Source organism: Mobula hypostoma, chromosome 31 (genome assembly GCF_963921235.1).
Source record: "Mobula hypostoma chromosome 31, sMobHyp1.1, whole genome shotgun sequence".
Taxonomy (NCBI): domain Eukaryota; kingdom Metazoa; phylum Chordata; class Chondrichthyes; order Myliobatiformes; family Myliobatidae; genus Mobula; species Mobula hypostoma.
The window spans coordinates 247130-272500 of record NC_086127.1 but is presented as its reverse complement, the minus strand read 5'-3'; the positions used below and the strand labels follow the sequence as shown (position 1 = coordinate 272500).

General features: G+C 47.3%; 1 protein-coding gene across 1 annotated transcript in view; it reads left to right on the top strand.

Annotated features, from left to right (window-relative positions):
* The first annotated feature begins 7229 nt into the window (after positions 1 to 7229).
* LOC134339913 (NLR family CARD domain-containing protein 3-like) overlaps positions 7230 to 25371 on the top strand; it is a 38182-nt gene continuing 20040 nt past the window's right edge. Inside the window, exons 1-12 of the mRNA XM_063036700.1 lie at positions 7230 to 7515; positions 7597 to 7692; positions 8579 to 8812; positions 9075 to 9097; positions 9199 to 9302; positions 10063 to 10174; positions 11062 to 11148; positions 11318 to 11491; positions 16323 to 16493; positions 19074 to 19244; positions 20194 to 20364; positions 22666 to 22836. Coding sequence (XP_062892770.1) covers positions 7369 to 7515; positions 7597 to 7692; positions 8579 to 8812; positions 9075 to 9097; positions 9199 to 9302; positions 10063 to 10174; positions 11062 to 11148; positions 11318 to 11491; positions 16323 to 16493; positions 19074 to 19244; positions 20194 to 20364; positions 22666 to 22836 — 1661 coding nt within the window. The 5' untranslated portion in view covers positions 7230 to 7368. The remainder of the gene's footprint in view (positions 7516 to 7596; positions 7693 to 8578; positions 8813 to 9074; positions 9098 to 9198; positions 9303 to 10062; positions 10175 to 11061; positions 11149 to 11317; positions 11492 to 16322; positions 16494 to 19073; positions 19245 to 20193; positions 20365 to 22665; positions 22837 to 25371) is intronic.

Here is a 25371-nt window from a genome sequence, read left to right as displayed (position 1 = left end):
ACAGGCGGGCTGCGGCGGGAATTGAACAGCGGCGGCTGGTGCCGTGTGACGGCGCACACAGAGAGATCAATGAGACTGAGACACACACACACACACACACACACACAGTCAGAGGTCTGTCCTGGGTCTTTGGGGATTAACCCATTTGCCCCGAGAATTTGTACAGACCCCAGGGGCCGGAAAACGTCGTGGAGGTTCCCTGTGGGATTCGAACCCCCGGCCCCTGGGTTACGAGACCAGCCCTCTAACCCCTGAGCTGTGGAGCAAGTGTCCGCTGTTGTTGGGGGACGTAATTGGGAGAAACGCACCTAATTCACAACCTCCGACAGTGAGTTGGGGGTTTCGCTCCGACGTGATGACGTTGTCACGTAAAGTCCTTTTGGTGCGCTCTGGAAAATTACAAATGTCACTCCGCTCTTTAAGAAGGGAGGAAGACGAAAGAAAGGAAATTATCGGCCAGTTAGCCTAACCTGAGTGGTTGGGAAAGTGTTGGAGTCCATTACTGAGGACGAGGTTTCAGGGTAATTGGAGGATGATGATAAAATACTCAAAATCACCATGGTTTCTGTAAAAAAAAATCTTGCCTAACAAATCTGTTAGAGTTCTTCAAGGAAATAACACGCAGGATGGACCAAGGAGAGGCAGTGGATGTCATTTACTGGGATTTTCCGAAGGCGTTTGATAAGGTGCCACACATGAGGCTGTTTAACAAGATAAAATCCTATGGCGATACAGGAAAGACACTGGCGTGGATAGCAGAATGGCTGACAGGCAGGAGTGGGAATAAAGGGGACCTTTTCAGGTTGGCTGCCAGTGACTAGTGATGTTCCTCAGGAGTCAGTATTGGGACAGCTACTTCTCACATTGTTTGTCAATGGTTTAGATAATGGAGTTGATGATTTTCGGGCAAAGTTTGCGGATGATACGAAGATAGGCGGAGGGGTAGATAATGCTGAGGAAGCAATGCGATTGCAGCAAGAATTAGACATATTGGAAGAATGGGCAAAAAAGTGGCAAATGGACTACAGTGTTGGGATATGATAATGCATTTTGGTAAAAGGAACAACAGTGCAGACCAGTATCTAAATGAGGAGAAAATTCAAACATCAGAGGTGCAGAGGGACTCAGGGGTCCTCATGCAAGACCCCCAGAAGGTTAATTCACAGGTTGAGTCTGCGGTAAAGAATGCAAATGCAATATTGGCATTTATTTCAATGGGAATAAAATATAAAAGCAGGGAAATAATGCAACACGCACAATACGCTGGAGGAACTCAGCAGGTCGGGCAGCATCCGTGGAAACGAACAGTCAACGTTTTCGGCCGAGACCCTTCGTCAGGGTGGATGAGGAGAGGATGTTTCCTCTGGTGGGGGTATCCAGAACTAGAGGGCACAGCCTCAAAGTTGAGCGGCCTTTTAGAAGAGAGGTAAAGAGGAATTATTTTAGCCAGAGAGTCGTGAATCTGTGGAGTGCTCCGCCACAGACTGCGGTGGAGGCCAGGTCCCTGTGTATACTGAAGGCGGAAGCTGATCGTTTCCTGATCGGTCAGGGCATCAAAGGATATGGAGAGATATGGGGTTGAGTGGGATCCGGGATTGGCCATACTGGAATGGTGGAGCAGACTCGATGGGCTGAATGGCCTAATGCTGCTCCGATGTCTTCTGGTCTGAGGATTTCCGCCATCCAGGTCACGCTGTCTTCTCACTGCTGCCGTCGGGAATAAAGTGCTGGAGCCTCAGGATTCACACCACCAGGTTCTGGAAAAGTTAATATTCCCCAAACTTCAGGCTCTTGAACCAAAGTTTACTTGCTCCACCATTGAAATATTCCCACAACCTGCGGACCCACTTTCAAGGACAAATCGTCTCATGTTCTCGATATTTATTTCTTATTTTTATTAAACAGTAACTTCCGGTCACTGGGGCTCGTCGGCCCTGGTTGGCCGCTGATCCCGTCAATCTACCTCTGTACACGGTCTCTGACGGAGCCCTGTGACGTGTCCCTGTCACTCACGGAGTCCCGCCCCCCCCCCAGTCACCCGGGGAACAGCCGCTGGGCGGGAACCCACGCGCCCCCTCTGACGTCAGCCACGCGCTGCCCGGCACGTGCGGCGACGCTTCAACGGACGAGCTGAGTCAACCGTTCAACGCTTGATCGCCGGCCGGCCGGCCGCGAGCCCTCACCGAGCCCCTGTTGGTGAAGGTGGACGTCAATCAAACAGCTGTGACAAATGAGAGAGCGAGGCCGGGCGGCGAGTGGGCGGGGACTCCGCCGGGGATCGCAGAGCGCATGCTCGGCCGGCTGAAAGTGCGGGAAGGGCAGGTGAGGGAGGCGGAGAGTTTGAGGGATGCGGAGGTTTTCAGGGAGTCAGCGAGTTTGAGGGAGAATTGGAGGGACAGGGAGGTTGGAAGGAGTGAGAGTTTGAGGGAGGGCAGGTTTTCAGGGAGAGGTAGAGTTTGAAGGAAAAGGAGGTTTTGAGTGGGTGAGAGTTTGAAGGGTGAGAAGATTTCAGGGGAGTGAGAGAGCAGAAGTTTTGAGGGAGAGAGCTTTTGAGGAATGGGGATATTTGGAGGGAGTGTGAGTCTTTGAGGGATGGGGAGGTTTTCGGGGAGAGAGAGTTTGAGGGAAGAAGATATTGTGGGAGAGAGAGAGTTTGAGGGAGGGCAGGTTTTGAGGGAGAGGTAGAGTTTGAAGGAAAAGGAGGTTTTGAGTGGGTGAGAGTTTGAAGGGTGAGAAGATTTCAGGAGAGAGAGTGTGGGAGCGGAAGTTTTGATGGAATGAGAGATTTTGAGGGATGGGGCAGTTTTTGGGCAGTGGCAATTTGAGAGACGAGGAGGGCTGGGGAGTGAGGGTTTGAGGGACGAGGAGGGTTTGGGGGAGTGAGAAATTGAGGGATGAGGAGGGTTTGGGGGAGTGAGTGTTTGAGGGACAGGAAGCTTTTGGAGGAGTGCAAGACTGAGGAAAGGGAGGTTTTGGCAGAATTTAAAGGACAGGGAGGTTTTGGGGGAGTGAGAGTTTGAGGGACGAGGAGGGTTTGGGGCAGTGAGAGTTTGAGGGACGAGGAGGGCTTGGGGCAGTGAGAGTTTGAGGGACAAGGAGGGTTTGGGGCAGTGAGAGTTTGGGGGACGAGGAGGGTTTGGGGGAGTGAGAAATTGAGGGACAAGGAGGGTTTGGGGGAGTAAGAGTTTGAGGGATGAGGAGTGTTTGGGGGAGTGAGAAATTGAAGGACAAGGAGGGTTTGGGGGAGTGAGTGTTTGAGGGACAGGAAGCTTTTGGAGGAGTGCGAGACTGAGGAATGGGGAGGTTTTGGCAGAGTTTAAAGGACGGAGGTTTTGGGGGAGTGAGAGTTTGAGGGATGGGGAGGTTTGAAGGAGTGAGTGTGGGTTTTAAGGTTGCAGGAGAGTGAGGGGCAAGGAGGTTTTGAGTAGGTGAGAGTTTGAAGGGCAAGAAGATTTCAGGGGGGTGAGAGAGCGTAAGTTTTGAGGGAGAGATTTTGAGGAATGGGGATATTTGGAGGGAGTGTGAGTCTTTGAGGGATGGGGAGGTTTTCAGGGAGTGAGAGAGTTTGATGTGTGAGGGGACCCTGAAGTACCCCTATTATCTGTGCTTTTGAAAAGAGAGAGGGCGTTATTTAACAGCTCGTTTGTAAAAGAGAGAGAGAGATGCAGAGTAACTTTAAGGCACTGGAAGTAACTTCTAGATTTCTACTGAGTTTGAAGTTGGAGACAGCACCGAGCAGCTCGTCAGTTGCTGTGGTGACTGAAGGCAGGTTGTAGATATTTACTTCAAGGACAGTCTGCCTGCTTGTGCATTTCTTACACAGACAGAGGGAGGGGGGATTATTTGAATGACAGGTGGTACCCAGTACGGTGAGATAAATAGGAGGTCAGATGATACAGACCTCAGACACATGATCTGGACGCTGAATGAGCATTGCTGTGCCCGTAGCAAAAGTGGGTTTTGGAGGATCGATCAGGCAGATCGATCCAATCGCTCTTGCAGTGAAAAGGAAAGGGGTTGACTGGTGGGGAGTTGTCCATGTGTCCACCCTCGCCTGGGTGATAGCTCCACCACAGAAAACCGGTCCCCCTGGTTAAACTCACAGTCGGTGACTTGTGAAGGAGTTCGAAGGACAACGAGAAGATCGAATGCGTCAGCTCACCTGAAGACTCAAATCTCTGCCTCCCTCTCTCCCTCTCCATCACTACTCAACTCAATACCACAAACTGAACTGAACTTTACTCATCATCGTAAGACTGCATCTTTTTATCCCTGGACGTAAAGAAGCTTGGTTTTTCACACATATATATTTCCACACTTACTGATATACTTACTTATATATATAAAATCATTGCTAACCTGTTTGATTTATATACATTCATATTACTGTATTGCGTAGTTACTAATAAATGTTAGTAGTTTATAGTAATACTGGACTCCAAAGTGTTTTCCATCTCTGCTGGTTTTTAATTCCGTCAAGGGGTACGTGACAGAGGGATGGGGAGGGTTTGGGGGAGTGAGTGTTTGAGGGCATGGAAGTGTTTGGGGAGTGATTGAGGGATGAGAGGTGTTTGAGGAGTGTGAGTTTAAGGAATGGGGAGGTTTTGAGGCAGTGTGAGAGCTTGAGGGCAGGGAAGGTTTGGGGAGTAAGAGTTTGAGGGGCGGGGAGTGTTTGGGGCAGAGATTGAGGGATGGGGAGGTTTTGAGGGAGTAATTGTTTGAGGGATGGGGACGTGTATAGGATTATGAGTGTCATGGATAGAGTGGACAGTCAGATATCTTTTTCCCAGGGTGGCAATGGCCAATATTTGAGGACATTTGTTGATGGTGAGTGGAGGAGAGTTTAGGGGAGATTTCAGTCTGGTTGTTTTATACAGAGACCGTTGGGTGCCGGGGTGGTGGGAGAGGACGATACAATCGGGGCATTGAAGAGACTCTCAGATTGACACATGGATGGAAGAGAAATGGAGAGTTATGGGCTGTGTAGGAGGGAAGGTTCATATAGGTCAGCACCCCATTGTGGGCTGAATGGCCTGTAGCATGCTGTACTGTTCGGTGTTCTCTGTGAGGCTTGGGTAGCTGTGACTGGTGTGATGCTGAGGGATCAGTGCTGGAGATCCCAGTTGTTCACTCTGTTTCCCTGTGGATGCTGAGGATTTCCAGCGATCCTCCTTTTGAATTAACCCTGAATCTTGTGCCTGATTCCTCTCCCCACAGACACTGTCCAGTCAGTGAGTTTCCAGCGCCCGATGTTGTTATTTCAGACCTGAATCGTTCTCTCTGTTCACAGACACTGTCCAGTCTGTGAGTTTCCAGATCCCGATGTTGTTATTTCAGACCTGAATCGTTCTCTCTGTTTCTATGTTCACAGATACTGTCCACTCTGAGAGTTTCCAGATCCCAATGTTATTTCAGACCTGAATCGTTCACTCTGTTTCTCTGTTCACAGACACTGTCCAGTCTGAGAGTTCCCAGATCCCGATGTTGTTATTTCAGACCTGAATCGTTCTCTCTGTTTCTCTGTTCACAGACACTGTCCAGTCTGAGAGTTTCCAGCGCCCGATGTTGTTATTTCAGACCTGAATCGTTCTCTCTGTCTCTCTGTTCACAGACACTGTCCAGTCTGAGAGTTTCCAGATCCCGATGTTGTTATTTCAGACCTGAATCGTTCTCTCTCTTTCTCTGTTCACAGACACTGTCCAGTCTGAGAGTTTCCAGATCCCGATGTTGTTATTTCAGACCTGAATCGTTCTCTCTCTTTCTCTGTTCACAGACACTGTCCAGTCTGAGAGTTTCCAGATCCCGATGTTATTTCAGACCTGAATCGTTCTCTCTGTTTCTCTGTTCACAGACACTGTCCAGTCTGAGAGTTTCCAGATCCCGATGTTGTTATTTCAGACCTGAATCGTTCTCTCTGTTTCTCTGTTCACAGACACTGTCCAGTCTGAGAGTTTCCAGCGCCTGATGTTGTTATTTCAGACCTGAATCGTTCTCTCTGTTTCTCTGTTCACAGACACTGTCCAGTCTGAGAGTTTCTAGATCCCGATGTTGTTATTTCAGACCTGAATCGTTCTCTCTGTTCACAGACACTATCTAGTCTGAGAGTTTCCAGCGCCCGATGTTGTTATTTCAGACCTCAATACGGTCATGGGCAGAACATGGAGACAGCACCTGATATCAGGATGGAACCAAGAGTGTGCAGCATGACTGGAGATGTTTTTATCAGAGGAATTGGTGTATCTCGGGATGGTATGAAGGAGCACGTGGTCACCAGTTAATTGCAGTGACCCCTGGAGATGTTCACTGGGGTTCAGGTGGTCCCTCAGTAAATCAGAGTTAGTTCAGCTGCTGCACCATCCCCCACCTGGGAAAATCGTTCACCAGCTTCCCTGTCAACCGGATAATCCGGCCTGGTGGATGGGCCCAGTGTGGTGAAAACCGGCTGATGATGGATCTGTCTGTGTGGTGTTGGGAATCTGACCCAGTGTGTCTGCTGTCCGGGACTGGTGAAGGTCACGGGGACAGACAGAAGGAAACTATTTCCTCTTGTGGTCCAGACCAGAAGAAGGGAGAGTGAGACCTTCTATTGGAGACGGGTTGTACAGGGGTGAAGTCAGGAAACTGCTTCACCCACTGAGCACTGGAGATCAGGATTGCTTTCACCGAAAAGCCCATCCTGTCACACCCAGTGCTGGTTTCAGCACAGCTGTACCTCAGCAATCCCTCCTGTATCTGTCACCTTGCAGGGTGATTATCATCTCCATGTCCCCTGTTTTATTGCTGCGTTCATTTGAAAAGCACCGATCGTAAATTAATATTTAGCCACTTTTCCCATAGCTGTTCTGAAACATGTTTTATTTCTCAGTATCAGACTGACCCTGGCTCTGCATTCATGGTTTATTCCCTGTTCGTTCCTTATTTAATCCCTGCTCTTGGGGAAATTGTCTGCCGGAGACCCTTCCCACTTGCAGTACAGCAGCCATGATTAATATCCCTTCCTAAGTGGAATTGCTGTGTGTTCAGTGGGCAATCCCTGTACTGCAGGAGTTCAGCAGCTCCTTGAAAGTGAAAGTAATTTGAACCAGGAAGTGTTGGTTGTGTAAAATGGCTTTCAGACAGCAGGTACAGAGTTTAACGGAGGAGGTCGTTTGTCCCGTCTGCCTTGATTTCTTCACCAATCCGGTAACACTAGATTGTGGACACAACTTCTGTCTCTCCTGTATCACACAGTGTTGGGAAAAGGAGGGGAGAAACTGCTGTCCGGAATGTAGAGAGGAGTTTGCTGACAGATCCCTCAGGGTCAATCGGGCCCTGGCAAGTCTGACTGAGAAGGCTCAACAATTAAACCTGAATCAGAAAGAGACGAGGATGAGATCTCAGTGTGAGAAACATCAGGAGGAACTGAAGCTGTTTTGTGACACGGACAAGCAATTGATCTGTGTGATTTGTAGAGACGCGAGAGAACACAAGTCTCACAACTTCATGCCCATTGAAGAAGCTGTTGAGATTTACAAGGTAAGTACAAGCAGTCTTTATCACCTGAATATTTATGGTATTTTCATTACACTGATGTTTTCTTCTTGATACCAATCCCAGTGTCAAGTTAAATCATCATTTGAATCTCTGACAGAGAAGAAATCTGCCATCCAGGAGTTGGAACAGCGACAGAAACAGAAGATTTCTGGATTGAGGGTGAGATGTGCTTCCATTTTTTAGGGTCTGTGTGGATTATGCTGGAAGAACTTAGTAGACCAGGCAGCATCTGTGGAAAAGAGTACAGTTGATGTTTTGGGTCAAGACCTTTGGCAGATTTTCGTCATCTGCTGATTTTCTTTTGTTTGTTACATGTGCAGAATTTGGCAGTTCATCCCATGAGTTTGCTTTGCCATTTCGTGACGTCTGATCCAATTTTCCTCTCAGCTCCAATGTCCTGCCTTGTCCCTGTATCCCTTCATACGCTGACCAATTCAGAATCTGTTGACCTCTGCCTTAAATGTACCTAAAGACTTGGTCTGCACAGCCGCCTGTGGCAAAGTATTCCACAGATTCATCACCTTCTGCGTAAAGAAACTCCTCATTTCCATTCTGAAACAGTGCCCCTCTATTCTGAGGCTGTGTCCTCTGGTCTCAGACTCCCCCACTGTGGGAAACATCCTGTCCACATCCACTCTATCTCAGCCTTTCTCCATTCGATAGGTTTCAATGAGGTCACCCCTCATTCTTCTGAATTCTGGTGAATACAGGCCCAGGGCCATCAAACACTCTTCATATGACAGGGCATTCAATCCTGGAATCATTTTCATGAACCTCCTTTGAACTGTCTCCAGTTTCAGCATATCCCTTCACAGATAAGGCGCAGAAAACTGATCACAATACTCCAAGAGAGGCTGCAATGCCATCGATTCCATCGTCCAAATCGCTGACACATCACGTAGGAACAAGTGGGGCTGAGGAGGTGGAGAGTAAAGACCACCCATGATTGAATGCTGGAGCAGCCGATGGGCCAAGTGGCCTAATTTTGCTCCTATGTCTTATGATCTAATGGTAGTAAAATCAACCATCACCTTTCACTTGACAGGAACAGTCACACACCGTGCAGGCCAACGTCACATCTGAATTTGCTAAAATACACCAGGTTCTGGCTGAGAGAGAGCAGCGCTTACTGAGCAATCTCAGGACAGAGGAGGAGAAGATTCTGAACTCCATGGAGAAAAATCTTCAGGAGATTGAAGAGAATTTAACCTCCGTTGAGGAGAAACTCTCCAAGTTACAGAAACAGATGAATGAGGAAGACAGTGTGATGTTTCTGAAGGTGAGGGATTGTTGTTCAGTGAAAGCCCACAGTCTGTTCTGGAGCAGACCTGCTCTTGTCACCACACTAATAGATCAAAGGTCTCTCTGGTCTTCCCCGGGATTGAGCTGCTGGGACCTGCATGCTGAGTTGTTGATTACTTTGTGCAGCCGAAATGTAATATTCCCCTGAACCTCGCATTAAAATCCATTCGCCATCCCTCGCAGTGAGAACATGGATGTTCAGTCCCAGTAAATTCAGATCTGTGTTTTATTTATTGCAGGAGGAAGTGTGTCAGGACAGCAGGTAGGACAGACCCTTTACTGAAACTCTGCACCGTTTGGTAAATGATAATAAAAATAAATAATAGTTCCAGTGACTTTATAACCCACTATTTGATTTTACAGGGTTAGTGAGGAAACTCAGACATTGTCTGTAACAGAAGGTGTCATAACCATTGGAAAATTCAGGGACACAATACTGAGAGGGATGTTTGATGCCATGAAGCAAGGTAGAGTTTGTATCAATTCCTGTGTTCTGGTTTATTATAAAAGTGAAATTACATGGACTGAAGTGGTAATTGTTAAAGGGTAGTGTTACTTGTGCGTATGACGATCAACTGGAGTGTGACTCTATCTCTCTATCTCCATCTCTTTCTTTGTCTCTACCTTCAATATCACTCTATTTCAGTCTTTCTCTATCACTCTGTCTCTTCATCCCTGTTGTCTCTATCTGTCTCTGTCTTTCTCTCGCTGTTTCTCTGTGTCTATCTATGTCTATCTCAGTCTATGTCAATTTCTCTCTCTGTCTTTATCTGTTTTTCTATATCTTCCTGTGTCTGCCTCTGCATATCCCACTATTTTCATGTCTCTGTCTAACTCTCCCTCGTATCTCTCACTCCCTGTATCACCCCGTTCTTTCTCTCAATGTCACGCTATCAGCCCCTCCACGCAGCCTCCCACTCCACCCTCCCCACTCCCCCCCATCTCAGCCCGTTTCCCCCCCCATCTCCCCTCTCCCTCTCAGAGGTAGATAGAGACACAGAGGGGAGAGGGGAAGAGCGAGGTGAATCGTGTGTGTGTGTGTGTCTCTCTCTCTCCCTCACACACACTCACACTCTCTCTGCCTCAGATGTTGCCTGATCTGCTGAAGATTTCCAGCTCCTTTTGTTTTAGGACAGCTCTGTCCCTGTCCTCACACCCACCTCCCTCCTCCCCACAACCCTCAGGATCCCTCTAATTCTCTGCTTCTCCCCCCGGCCCCCACCACAGTCTATGAGACCCTGGATGTAAATTCAGCCGATCTGTGTGTTGAGGTGTCTGAGGATCTGAATCGTGTGAGAGGGACTGAGACCCAGATGAGTTTCTCCGACTCCGAGAACAGGTTAAGACCATAAGACATTGGATTATCAGTTTGTTTTCTGTTCTGGGATCGAAGGGATTCACATCAGGAAGACATCACTGGGAAGTGAAGGTGGTGGGGAATCTGGGCTGGAGGGTGGGAGTATCCACAGAACCTGCACCCTCTCTGTAGCATGGTACGGTGTCACGAGAGTTAGTGTTGCTGCCTCTCAGCTCCGCAGACCAGAGTTCAATAACGGCCTCTGTTGTCTGTGTGGAGTTTGCATGCTCCCCTGTGACTGTGTGGGTTTCCCTGGGTGATCCAGTTTTCTCCCTCGTTCCAGGGACCTGCAGGTCGAGGGTGTAATTGGTGGCTGTCAATTCCCACTGGTGTGTAGGTCAGTGGTAAAAAGACCCAGATGGGAGTGTGAGACAGAATAAGTGACTGGGTACAGGGAAGTGGGGAGAGGAGATATTGGGCTGATGGAATATCTCCCTACAGAGGTGATGTGATCAGGACAGGATCCATTTACTCATCTAGTTATGAACTGTAAATCCCTGGTGAGAGGGAATAAACTGGCAGGAACAGAAATGTCAGAGGGTGAAGTGTAAATTAATTGAAATTACCGTTGTCAATACAATAATTTTACCACCTTCATTAGTGTGTTCTCTTTAATAAATACTGATGTTGGAGATGTAAATGTTGAAGCGTTCTGGTTTTCCGTGGGTTCAACAGCAGCTGGGAACAGGGAACCCTGAGCTCCCGGATCCCCCGTCTCCCAAACACTGTTGTTTCAGTGTTGCTGTCACCCTGTGTCTCTCAGGTTGTTGTGGAAACAGCTCTGATGGAAGTGTGATCCCTGTTATGTCAGAGAGAGGGAAATTACTTCAGGGTCACTTTGGTAACAGTGTTTCTCACTCTGTGTTTAGTGAGGAGGGCAATGAACATGGAGACTGGGGAATGAAACTGTTGTCTGAGGCTCTGAGGGACCCGAAGTGTAAAATACAGAAACTGGGGTAAGTACCAGACTGTGAATCTGTTGATCTTTGTGTGGGTAAAGTTCCAATAATGTCCCAGTTCTGTCCTGTTGAACCCCTGCATCACTGTTCCCACCATTGATGGTCACCTTGGAGATTTACACTGAATCTGTTTGTTTCTCTCTTCTGTTTCCTCTCGGTCCATCAGGTTGACAGCTAATAGTTCCACATCTGATTTTGAGCACTTCATCTCCACTCTCAGTGCAAACCACTCACTGAGAGAGGTGGAGCTGGACCTGAGTTACAATGAACTGGGAGATTCAGGAGTGAAACTGTTGTCTGAGGCTCTGAGGAAGATAAAGTGTAAAATACAGAGACTGATGTAAGTACCAGACTGTGAGTCTGTTGATCTTCGTGTGGGTAAAGTTCCAATAATGTCCCAGTTCTGTCCTGATGAACCCCTGTATCACTGTTCAAACCATTGATGGTTACCTGGGGAGATTTACATCAATTTTCTATGTTGCTGCACAACCCAAATAACAAGCCCTCACCTCGGGCACCATCTGCTCTGCAAGGGTCAGAGTGTTTTCAATGTAACCTGTTCACCTCAGGTCACAGTGTGTGTCTGGGGAGTGGATCTGAGGTGGAATCAGCTCTTTTAACACACTACAGGGGATGTGTCAGTGAGAGGATAGTTGGGCTGAACTTACCAAGTTCCCTGTGGGGACACGGACACAACAGGAAATTGCTAAACACTTGGACACCATCGGTCTCACAGCGAAAGGTGTCAGGGAACATGAACACAGACCACAAAATGTTCAGGGTCAGATTGTGTGTTGAACATTTCTCACTGATGGATTTAAACTTGACTCAGTGTTTTGGTAACTTTAGTTCTCCAACCTTTGACCTGGAGCTGGTTTAATTTTATCACTGAACTGTAAATCGATGCAACCATCAGCTGTCAGTGTAGGATTGGAGAATACTCTTACTGAGGTGAAACCAGTTTGCAGTGTGGGTGTTTCACCGAGGCAGCATTGTGTCGATGTGGTGACTGGGTTCGGATGTACAGTTAACGTAGGTGGTGAGTGTGTGGAAGTCGAATCCGGATAAAGTCACCCAGAGACCGTGTAAGTGCAAACTCTTTACTCAGAGCATCCCGGGATTACTCAGCTAGTCGCTCAAACAGGAACAGTCTGTGACTGTTCCTGCCCGGTCCACCAACTAACTCACCATTCCCCTTACAAAATGGATATAGTTGTTCAGATACCCCACCCCCCACACATACCAAGCTGGAGTCGCAGTATTCCTTGACAGTACCGAGAGACAAATTACAGAATAAGCATAATGCCCTAATGCACAAAACAGACTGGAGCTGCCCTGTCTCCACACATGACTTTACAAGGAGATAAACATCCTGAAACCCTACCTTCAAAAAGAAATATTGCTCTGCATTGAATAACAAAATTAGAACATCTGTTGATCATCAGCGGTTTCTTTCAGAAAAACAGGCCAAAATTGTTTAACGGAGTGTTGGGCCTTTTACATACTTTATCATTCCCTCCTTTTGATCATTACATGATCAACAAAGCAGTAATTTAATCAGCATACAACATTAATTATAACAATGATAAGTACAACTATTAGGCCATAATGCAATTTCATGCTCCACATATAACCGTACAGGCCTTTGAATGACCACCATTTAGATCCCATGGTGAACCCGTGTAAATCCTGCCCTACTTTCTTGATGCTGTCTCTCCTTGGCAATGTGCTCGGAGAGGGACGTAATGTCAGTAGACCCATCAGGGAAGTAGCTGCCGCATTCTGTGCCAACGACAGCATAGGTTCACCCTTTCTCAGCTCGGATAAAATGTAAAGCCATAGGATTCTGTAGGACACTTTGTGGGATGGCTAACATTTCCATGGTCACCTCAGCCACCTGAGACTGGGTGCCGAATAGAGCACTGGCAGTTTCATTTGCCAATTTCTCCAGGTCAGCTGCCAACTTAATGATTTCTTGGGAGTTCCTTGCCGTGCCATAAGATGGGAAGGGAATCATCCAGAACCTCTCTGATACGGTGATTCCTCGTTTCTGCCTCTGCTAGTGGGGGTGATCCCACAGCTCGGGCACTACCCTTAGGTTGGGGACTAGGGAAGCTAGATAACAGTACCTGCTCCATTTCTTAATCCCCACAAACCCAATAGATGCTATTGAAAGGCCGAGGGAGAAGCCCGCCATTAACATTATAATTATAGATGATGCAAGTGCTGTTCCCCAGGAAAAGTTTCCCCTGGCGGCTGCAGTGACAAGTTGTATTTGCCACCTGGGTGCGGAACACACGTAAGTGTGGCCAAGAGTCTTCAGGGAGGAGGTCATATTCAACAGGTACCACCATTCAGAACACTGCCATTTGCAATCACTCAAGGTCCCCTTGCAATTCTGGACTTCACTACCCCAGGTGTTATCAGAGAATCCCAAAGCAGAGAGTTCCTTGCTGGAATTGAGGGGGATCACTGACAACTGTACCGCAGTCTTTCCATGCGAGGGTGCTTGTGCACATATCCAGCATTCCCCTGCTTCTTAGTGTTTGGCAAATTTGCAACAAAGGGACAGGAAAGTGATATGGGCAAAATCAGACAGTAGGGGATGTTTTGGCTGTGGCACTTGGGGAACTACTCCCTGTGTGGGCCTTGGGGAAAAGATGGTTCTAACCTGCGGGGAGCTGCCACGTCTTCGTTGGCCACTGCTCCTGTCCTTATGTATGACTGTAGTTGACTGGAAGCCCACACAAAGAAGGCAAAAGACAACGGCCCAGTGCATGGTGAAGACCGTGATAGGATCCTTAGTCGGTAATTTTTTACAGTCTATACGATGTATCCACTGCGGTTGTCTTTCCGACTTGACTGCCGTGGGTGTGGTGAGTAGTACTTGGAATAGTTCCTTCCTCTGTTGTTCTAGTTTGCCATGGCTCCAGTTCTTAACGAGGACGTATCCTCGGGTTCGATGTTGAGGTATCGCCTCCTCTTGTCATATCGTCTTCGTCCTTGTATGCCTGATGCACCTGTGAATGTAAGGCTGAGATAATCTTAGTTAGTAGCCAGTTTCTATCAGGAGTGAGAGGCCACGCAGAACCCCATGGGGTCCTCAGGTTTTCCAAAGATGATTTCAGCTGGTGACTATCCCATATTTTCTTGGGGGGTGGCCCTCATATGGAATAATGCTAAGGGCAATACCTTTAACCAATTAAGCCTAGTTTCCTCTAAGTTTTGCCAGTTTGGTTTTTTAATGTATCATTTCCCCTGTCCACTATACCTGCAACCTGGGGATGTGAGAGCAATGGAATTGTTGTTTGATGGATAAGGCATTGCAGATTTCCTCATTTACATTTGCTACAACGTGGGGACTGTTATCGGAACTCAATATTTCTGGTAGCCCATGTTGGGGAATTACTTCTCGCATCAGTATTTTAGTTGCTGTCAGGGCTTATTAGGAGCCTCAAGAGATTTGGCATGTCAACAAATACACTCCAAAACTTCTATAGTTGTACCGTGGAGAGCATTCTGACAGGCTGCATCACCGTCTGGTGTGGAGGGGCTATTGCACAGGACCGAGGCAACACTCTCAACACGCTGGAGGAACTCAGCAGGTTGGGCAGCATCCGTGGAAACGAGCGGTCAACGTTTCGGGCCGGAACCCTTCGTCAGGACTGAAGAGGGAAGGGGCAGAGGCCCTATAAGGAAGGTGGGAAGGAGAAGGTTGGTAGGTTCCAGGTGAAAAACCAGTAAGGGGAAAGATAAAGGGGTGGGTGGGTGATAGGCAGGAAAGGTGAAGAAGGAATGGGGGAAAGCACAATGGGTAGTAGAAGGAGGTGGAACCAAGCGGGAGGTAGTAGGCAGCTGGGGGAGGGGGCAGAGTATGGTTTTTATCCTTTGTTTTTAACCAGACAGGGTATCAGCTGTCCAATTTTCAAATAATTGTCCTACCTTATACGAGTCTCTCGGCAGGTTGGATCTGGGTCCTGTCAAGGTCCTGTGCTGAGGTCCGGGTGATGGACAGAGACTCACATCTGTATCGCAGGGAGTGACAAAGACAATTCGTCTTTGCAGGTCCGATCGGTCCCTGTAGATAGGATGTTCGGTCTGTCACTTACTCATCCCGCCTCTGTGTCACAGTCCCTATGTTGGTACCCTGCTCGCAGCACCAAATGTGGAAGTCAAATCCAGATAAAGTCACTCAGAGACCCTATAAGTACAAACTCTTTATTCAAAGCAGCTGAGACTTACTCAGTTAGTCTCTCAAACAGGAACAGTCTGTCTGTGACTGTTCCTACCTAATCCACCAACTAACTCACAATTCCCCTTACAGAATGGATATAGTCGTTACACACACACACACACACACACACACACACACGCACACGCACACACACACACACACACACACACACACACACACACACACACACACACACCTGGAGTCACAGTACCGAGAGACAGATTACAGAATAAGCAGAATAGCCTAATACACAAAACAGACTGGAGCTGTTGTATCTCTACGCATGACTACACAAGGAGTTAAGCGTCCTGAAACCCTAGCTGGCTACCTTCAAAAAGAAATACTGCTCAGCATTGAATAACAAAATTAGCACATCTGTTGGTCATCAGCGGTTTCTTTCAGAAAACAGGCTGCTATTGTTTAATGAAGTATTAACACTTTTACATACTTTATCAAGAGAAGTCCCCTCTAAAGTTGGTTCTATGGGCACAGAATGTCTGGTAAGACGGAGAGGGACTTGCACTATCGTGTGACAACCCGTCCAGAGGATGAGCTCTGGGACTAACATGAGGAATACAGGGATGTGCTGGGTTTTTCTGTGGAGTCAGGACAAGGGGAGGGGAAGCTGGGAGTGTGAAAGATTGCACTGCCTCCCTGTGATTCAGTACAGAGCACAGGGTCCACAGTGGTGGTGTACTGTGGAGTGGGGCTGGGATGTAGAGGGTGAACACAAATATACAATGTCCCCTGGGTTCTGCCATTTGTTCTGGGGAGATTTGAGTGTTTCCAGTTCGCAAGGTGCAGTGATGTTTATACTGACTGGTGTCTGATGCTGGATATTGGTGTTATCGGTAATTGTGGGGTTAATAAACACTGAGAATTACTGTGGGTATTGGTGAAAGTGGGATTAAATTTCTCATCTCTCTCTGAACCACAGTCTACGGTCAGTCGGTCTCACAGCTGCTGGTGTTGTGGATCTCGCCTCTGCTCTCAGTACAAACCGCTCACTGACAGAGCTGGACCTGGCTTATAATGAACTGGGAGATTCGGGAGTGAAACTGGTGTCTGAGGCTCTGAGGAAGCCAGAGTGTAAAATACAGAAACTGGGGTAAGTTCTAGACTGGGGGATTGGCACAGATCATCACTCCATCGATCTCCACAGCCCGAATAACAGGCCCTCACCTCGGGCTCTGTCGGGTCCACTCACAAGTTCAGTGTTAAACTTTATTGTTCTGGGCAAATCTAACCAGGGTGTAAGTGTTGTGAAAATCAGCATTTTGTAGCAACAGTACAGAACATGACAAAAATGTCAGACATTAATTGCAGAAAGTTAAATTAGTATTACTGAGACCTAAATTACACAATAAAGAAAAGCACAGAACCACATTTTGCAAGATGAGGGGATATCGTCTGAGATAGTGAGAAAACTCTGTGAGAGAGTTTGTACGTTGTTCCTGTGTATGTGTGGGTTTCCTCCACGTATTCTGCTTTCCTCCCACAGACACACCAGTTCACACGTTAATTGGTCATTGTAAATTGTCCTGTGATTAGGATGGGGTGAAATAGGTCATTTGCTGAGTTGTGTGTCTCGTTGATCTGGAACAACAATGTTTCATGTGGTGTCTCTAAATAAATGAAGTAGATATAATTAGCATCTTTCACGTCAGTTCAAGAACATGATTCAGTGGGAAGAATCTGTTGTTGAACCTTGGGATGTGGGTCTTCAGGCTCCTGTACCTCCTGTCTAATGACAGCATGGACAAGAGTGCATGGCCCAGATGGTATGGGTTCCTGATGACAGATGTCACCTTTCTGAGACTTTGCCGATTGCAAATGTCCTCGATGGTGGGGAGAGTTGTACATGATGTGGAACTGCCTGTAGTGTGTTGTGTTCCTCGGCATTGAAGTTTCTAATCCAGGTTGTGATGCAACCAGTCAGAATGCTTCTCTATGTACCTCTGTGGAGGTCTGTCACAGTCTCTGATGACACACCCATCTCCATAATCTTCTGGGAACATAGAGAAGCTGGTGTGAGCTGTTCATGTTTGCCTCCATGTCCTGGGTCCAGGAGAGATTCTCTGAGATGTTGTCACCCAGGAACTTGCTGCTGCTCACCCTTTCCACCGCTTACCCCTCCCTGAGGACTGGTGAAGTTTGTCTGATTTCCCCTTCTGCAAGTCCACAGTCAGTTCCTTCATCTTTCAGATGTTCACCGTGAGGTTGTTCTGATAACCCCACTCAACCAACTGACCTATCTCACTCCTGTACACCTCCTGATTACCTTGTGTGAATCTCCCAAGAACAGTTTTGTCACCAGTGAGTCTGAACAGTTTTGCTGCTGTGCTCAGCCACAGAGCCAGTGGTGTGGAGAGAATCGAGCAGGGGTTAAGCACACAGTGCTCAGATATACCAGTGTTGATGTCGAATGAGGAGGGAGAGGAATTCCAGGATATGGTTGCAGGATGAGGTACAGAGGCCACGATTGGACATGGAAGATCAGTTTTAGAGGGGATGATGGTGTTCAGTGGTGAACTGTAATCAATGAACGTATGTTTCCAGTTGTCCCGGTGAACCAGAACAGAGTGGAGAGCCAATGAGATGGCATCAGCAGCAGATTTGTTGTGGTGATAGATGAAGTGATGTGGGTCCAGGATCTTATTGAGCCACGAGTAGTCTTAATCCTTCTATAAAAATCAGAGTGTTTTCAATGCAGTCTGTTCACCTCAGGTCACAGTGTGTGTCTGGGGAGTGGGTCTGAGTTTGAATCGCTGTTCTAACACACTACAAGAGCCGTGTATGTGTAGGAGAGTGGGGCTGCCTTTACCCAGTTCCCTGTGGAGACACGGACACAACAGGAAAATACTGACCAGTTGAACACCATCAGTCCCACAGTGAAAGGTGTCAGAGAACACGGATCCTGATCTCACAATGTTCAGGGTCAGAGTTTGTGTTGAACATTTCTCACTGATTTAAACTTGACTTAGTGCTTTGGTAACTTTAATTCTCCAACTTTTGACCTGGAGCTGGTTTAAAATTATCACTAAACTGTAAGTCGATGCAACCCTCAGCTCTCTGTGTGGATTTGGAGAATATTCTTCCTGTGGTGAATCCAGTTTTCAGTGTGGGTGTTTTCCCGAGGCAGCGTTGTGTTGGTGTGGTGACTGGGTGGGATGTACAGTTAACGTAGATGGTGAGTGGAGTCCCCACCGAGCTTGGATCTGTGGGTACAGAATGTCTGGTCAGACAGAGAGGGAGTTGCACTGTGTGACAACCTGTCCAGAGGATGAGCTCTGGGATGAATGTGAGGAACATGAAGATGTGCCAGGATTTTCTGTGGAGACGAGACAAGGGGAGAGGAAGCTGGGAGTGTGGGAGGTTACACTGCCTCCCTGTGATTCAGTACAGAGCACAAGGTCCAGAGTGGTGGTGTACTGTGGAGTGAGGCTGGGATGTAGAGGGTGAACAGAAATATACAATGTCCCCTGGGTCCGGCCATTTGTTCTGGGGAGATTTGAGTGTTTCCAGTTCAGAAGGTGCAGTGATGTTTATACTGACTGGTGTCTGATGCTGGACATTGGTGTTATCAGTAATTGTGGGGTTAATAAACACTGAGTATTATAGTGGGTATTGGTGAAAGTGGGATTAATAAACCCTGGGATTAAACTTCTCATCTCTCTCTGATCCACAGTCTGCGGTGTGTCGGTCTCACAGCTGCTGGTGTTGTGGGTCTCATCTCTGCTCTCAGTACAAACCGCTCACTGACGGAGCTGGATCTGTCTAATAATGAACTGAGAGATTCAGGAGTGAAACTGGTGTCTGTGGCTCTGAGGAACTCGGAGTGTAAAATACAGAGACTAGGGTAAGTATCACATTGTGTTTTCAGTTACAGACACTAAACACTGGGGCAGGTCTGCTGTCGGGACAAGTGCAGTTCTGTCTCACTGTCCCGTGATCGGTCACAATCATCCCACAGACAGACTGTGTCTGGCTCACACTGACAGAACCTTCATCTGCTCCTCAGACTGTGATGCCAATGGGCCCTGTGTCACCACAGTGAGGTGTACGTGGGTATCCAAAAGGGCAATGGGCACTTCCTCAGGTTCCCCCAGTTCACAGGCTGGAAAACTGTGGCAGGGTAAAGCTGGCACAAGTCTGGTGATTCCTGTGGGATCCGTGGGCAGGGGCAGTGACTGGGGGAACAGTCAGTGACCCTTTTCACTGGAGTTCGTGCAGCCCTGTGGGTCTCACTGTTTTCAGCTGTGAAGGTGGGAATGTATTTTATTGTTCCCAGATCTAGTCATTCCCAAGTTCTACTGAGTGTTTGAGAGTCTGGTTCTGTGGGCACAGAACGTCTGGGCAGACGGAGAGGGAATTGTGCTGTCGTGTGACAACCCGTCCAGAGGATGATCTCTGCCAATAATGTGAGGAACACAGGGATTTTACGGGTTTTTCTGTGGAGACCAGAGAAAGGGATGGAAGGCTGGGGGTGTGGAAGGTTACACTGCTTCGCTGTGATTCAGTACAGAGCACAAGGTCCAGAGTGGTGGTGTACTGTGGAGTGGGGCTGGGATGTAGAGGGTGAACACAAATATACAATGTCCTCTGCGATCTGCCATTTGTTCTGGGTTGATCTGAGTGTTTCCAGTTCAGAAGGTGCGGTGATGTTTATACTGACTGGTGTCTGATGCTGGACATTGGTGTAATCAGTAATTGTGGGGTTAATAAACACTGAGTATTACAGTGGGTATTGGTGAAAGTGGGATTAATAAACCCTGGGATTAAACTTCTCATCTCTCTCTGATCTATAGTCTACAGTGTGTCGATCTCACAGCTGCTGGTGTTGTGGATCTCGCCTCTGCTCTCAGTAGAAACAAGTCACTGACAGATCTGGACCTGGCTTATAATGAACTGAGAGATTCAGGAGTGAAACTGGTGTCTGAGGCTTTGAGGAACCCAGAGTGTAAAATACAGAAACTGGGGTAAGTACTAGACTGGGGGATTGGGACAGATCATCACTCCATTGATCTCCACAGCCTGAATAACAGGCCCTCACCTCAGGTTCTATTGGGTCCACTCACAAGTTCAGTGTTAAACTTTATTGTTCTGGGCAAGTCGAACCAGGGTGTAAATGTTGTGAAAATTAGCTTTGTGCAACAATGGTACAGATCATTAGAAGCATGTCAGATATTAATTACATAAATTGAATTAACATTAATTACACTTAAATTACACAATAAACAAACAATTTGACGGAATCTATTCTGAGACAGGAATATAACTCCGTGAGAAGGTTCGAGTGTTGTTCTGTGAGTAATTGTGTTTCCTCTACGTGCTCCACTTTCCTGCCAGAGTACAGAGACACACCAGTTATTAGGTTAGCTGGTCTTTCCAAATTGTCCTGTGATTAGGTCTATTTCATGTGGTATCTCTAAATAAATGAAGTAGATATAATTAGCATCTTTCATGTCAGTTCAGGAACATGATTCAGTGGGAAGAATCTGTTGTTGAACCTTGGGATGTGGGTCTTCAGGCTCCTGTACCTCCTGTCTAATGACAGCATGGACAAGAGTGCATGGCCCAGATGGTATGGGTTCCTGATGACAGATGTCACCTTCCTGAGACTTTGCCGATTGCAAATGTCCTGTATGGTGGGGAGAGTTGTACATGATGTGGAACAGTCTGTCATGTGTTGTGTTCCTCGGCATTGAAGTTTCTAATCCAGGTTGTGATGCAACCAGTCAGAATGCTTCTCTATGTACCTCTGTGGAGGTCTGTCACAGTCTGTGATGACACACCCATCTCCATAATCTTCTGGGAACGTAGAGAAGCTGGTGTGAGCTGTTCATGTTTGCCTCCATGTCCTGGGTCCAGGAGAGATTCTCTGAGATGTTGTCACCCAGGAACTTGCTGCTGCTCACCCCTCCCTGAGGACTGGTGAAGTTTGTCTGATTTCCCCTTCCGCAAGTCCACAGTCAGTTCCTTCATCTTTCAGATGTTCACTGTGAGGTTGTTCTGATAACCCCACTCAACCAACTGACCTATCTCACTCCTGTACACCTCCTGATTACCTTGTGTGATTCTCCCAAGAACAGTTTTGTCACCAGTGAATCTGTACAGCTTCGGTGTTGTGCTCACCCGCAGAGCCAGTGGTGTGGAGAGAATCGAGATGGGGGCAAAGCACACAGTGCTCAGGTATACCAGTGTTGATGCTGAGTGAAGAAGATGAGGAATTTGAGGATGCAGTTACAGGGTGAGGTACAGAGGCCACGATCGGACATAGAAGGTCAGTTTTAGAGGGGATGACGGTGTTCAATGCCGAACTGCAGTCAATGAACGTACATTTCCAGTCGTCCAGATCAGAGTGGAGAGCATCTGCAGCAGACTAGTCCTGGTGATAGGGAAATGAAGGGCGTCCAGTTCCTTTCTGAGGCAGGAGTAGTTTTAATCCTTTGACAACAGTCGGAGTGTTTTTAATGCAGCCTGTTCACCTCAGGTCGCAGTGTGTGTCTGAGGTAAAACCACTCTTCTTACACACTACAGAGCTGTAAATGTGAAAACAGAGTTAAGTTGCCTTTGCCTGGTTCCCTGTGGGACATGGACACAACACAAAGTTACTGACCAGTTGGACACCAGCAGACCCAAAGAGACACATGTTTGGGAACACAGACCTGGACAACGTTGGTTAGGGACTAATGTGACGATCACGGATATTTGCCAGGATTTTCTGTGGAAACGAGGCAAGGGGATGGGAGGCTGAGAGTGTGGGAGGTGACACTGCCTCACTGGATTCAGTACAGAGCACAAGGTCCAGAGTGGTGGTGTACTGTGGAGTGGGGCCGGGATGAAGAGGGTGAACACAAATATACAATGTCCTCTGGGTTTTGCCATTTGTTCTGGGGAGATTTGAGTGTTTCCAGTTCAGAAGGTGCAGTGATGTTTATACTGACTGGTGTCCTATGCTGGACTTCATTGTCGCCAAACAATTGATACTAGAGCATACAATCATCACACTAATATTAGATCCTGCGCTTTGCACTCCCTGGAGTACAAATCGATAGTAAATATTACAAATTTAAATTATAAACCATAAATAGAAAATGGAAAGTAAGGAAGTGCAAAAAAACCGAGAGGCAGGTCTGGATATTTGGAGGGTATGGCCCAGACATTTGATGTTATCAGTAATTGTGGGGTTAATAAACACTGAATATTGCAGTGGGTATTGGTGAAAGTGGGAGTAAAAAACCCTGGGATTAAATTTTTCATCTCTCTCTGATCCACAGTCTGTGGTGTGTCGGTCTCACAGCTGCTGGTGTTGTGGATCTCACCTCTGCTCTCAGTACAAACCGCTCACTGAGGGAGCTGGAACTGGGTCGGAATGAACTGGGAGATTCAGGAGTGAAACTGGTGTCTGAGGCTCTGAGGAACTCGAAGTGTAAAATACAGAAACTGGGGTAAGTACAGGTTTCCCCCTCCATCCGAAGGTAGAGCGTTCCCATGAAACGGTTCGTAAGCCGGAATGTCGTAAAGCGAAGAAGTAATTGCCATTTATATATATGGGAAAATTTTGTGAGTGTTTGCAGACCCAAAAATAACCTACCAAATCATGCCAAATAACACATAAAACCTAAAATCACAGTAACATATAGTAAAAGCAGGAATGATATGATAAATACACAGCTTATGTAAAGTAGAAATACTTTTCCACAATCATTGCCTGAACTGTTCTCTGTAGCGAAAACCTCACGCAAGCGCCTTCGGCAAAAACACGGCGCAAGCGCTCTGCAGTAACCTTTAAACTATGAAGCTGTCAAATCATACCAATTAACACGTAAAAATACACAGCCTATATAAAGTAGAAATAATGTATGTACAGTGTAGTATCACTTACCGGAATCAGGAAGACAGCGCAGAACACACTGATGATGGTGTGTTAGACTGAGTCGTCGCAGGTTGGGTGGTGCAGTGGCCCCCACCCTCCAGGCTGCCAACCGATACATTGCCGCGAAGCATTCAGGGGTACAGCGGTAGCCGGGACACACAGCACATCTTTAAGAAAAAAGCCGAAATAAACATGCTAATTAATTAGGTGCCGCCCAGCACGTAAATGTCGGCCCAGATCAGAACCGATTTCCGATTGCATTGTCTCTGATCTGGGCCAACAATTACGTGCTGGGCGGCACCTAATTAATTAACATGTTTATTTTGGCTTTTTTTCTTAAAGATGTGCTGTGTGTCTCCTGGCTACTGCTGCGTTCTTCGCAAATCTGTATCTGTCCGCGGCCTGGGTGGTGGGACACTGGGGTGTCATCTCATTGTCATCTGTTACCATTAGAGCAGGCAGCTCATCTTCTCCTGACTGCCCGCCTCGATGTCAAAGGTCGAGGTTGGTCGTCTGCTGTGGCTGATGTGGAAGGCTTGCTTGACTGCTGAGCCTCACGTATTTTTCTATCATACAGTTCTTTGAAAGGACTCAAACCATCCTGCAAATATTCCCTAAACCGACGTACCCTTTCAAAATTAAAGTCGTACTTTATCATTACTCATTCAGTTTCGATTGTTATCCTTTCCTCTTCCAACTGCATCAGCTCTTCATCTATCAATTCTTGGTCATGGGATGCCAAAACCTCTTCAATATCATCTTCGTCAGCTTCCACAAGCCAAACTCACTTTGTCCTTACTTCGTTCAGCATGATTAAAACGCTTAATTATGTCTAGTTTTACGCTACGTGCAATACCCTTACGAGCTCTTTTAGGCTTTTCCGATACCATAGAACTCATCTTGCAAATGGCTGCTCACAGGCACATGTTTAAGCAATGTCATTCTGAATCCGAGGCAGAGCGGCTGCTCGGGGTGCGCGCTGCCTTTTATCACGCACTGATTTTTATTTGCACACTGCTTTTTTCATAACAGTGAAAACACCTTCTGTTAATGAAAACAGGGTACTAATGTAGGTCTTTTGTAGCAGTGAGGTTTCGAAAAGCGGGGGACACCTGTACTACATTGTGTTTTCAGTTACAGACACTAAATACTGGGGCAGGTCTGCTGTCGGGACAACTGCAGTTCTGTCTCACTGTCCCATGATCGGTCACACACATCCCACAGCCGGACTCTGTGTACAGTCAGTCTGTCGATCCCACAGCTGCTGGTGTTGTGGATCTCACCTCCGCCCGCAGTACACTGACAGAGCTGGATCTGGCTAATAATAAACTGGGAGATTCAGGAGTGAAAGTCTTGTCTCAGGCTCTGAGGAAGCAGGAGTGTAAAATACAGAGAATCCAGTAAGTACTAGACTGCAAACAAGAGAAAATCTGCAGTCGCTGGAGATCTAAACAACACACACAAAATGCTGTAGGAACTCAGCAGGCCATGCAGCAACTTTGGAAAAGAGTGAACATTTGACATTTCAGGCTGAAACCCTTTGACAGGACTGGAGAAAAAATAGCTGAGGAGTTGATTTAAAAGGTGGAGGGAGGGGAAAGAGAAACGCAAGGTGATAGGTCAAACCAGGAGGGGGAGGGATGAAGTAAAAAGCTGGGAAGTTGACCGGAGAAAGAGACAGAAGGTCATGGAAGAAAGAAAAGGGAGATAGGAGCACCAGGGGGAGGTGATAGGCAGGTAAGGAGAGAAGGTGAGAGAGGGAAAAGGGATAGGAAACGATGGGGGGCATTACCGGAAGTTAGAGAAATCGATGTTCATGCCATCAGGTTGGAGGCCACCCAAACGAATGTAAGGTGATATTCAAGCTGTCGTTCCACCAGCCTGATGGCCTGAGCATCGATTTCTCAAACTTCCAGTAATGCCCCCCACCCACCCCTTTCACCATTCACCATCCCCTTTTCTCTTTCTCACCTTATCCCCTTGCTCACCCATCACCTCCCTCCCATGCTCCTCCGCCCTTTTCTTTCTCCCACGGTCTTCTATCCTCTCCTATCAGATTCCCCCTTCTCCAGCCCTGTATCTCCTTCACCAATCCACTTCCCAGCTC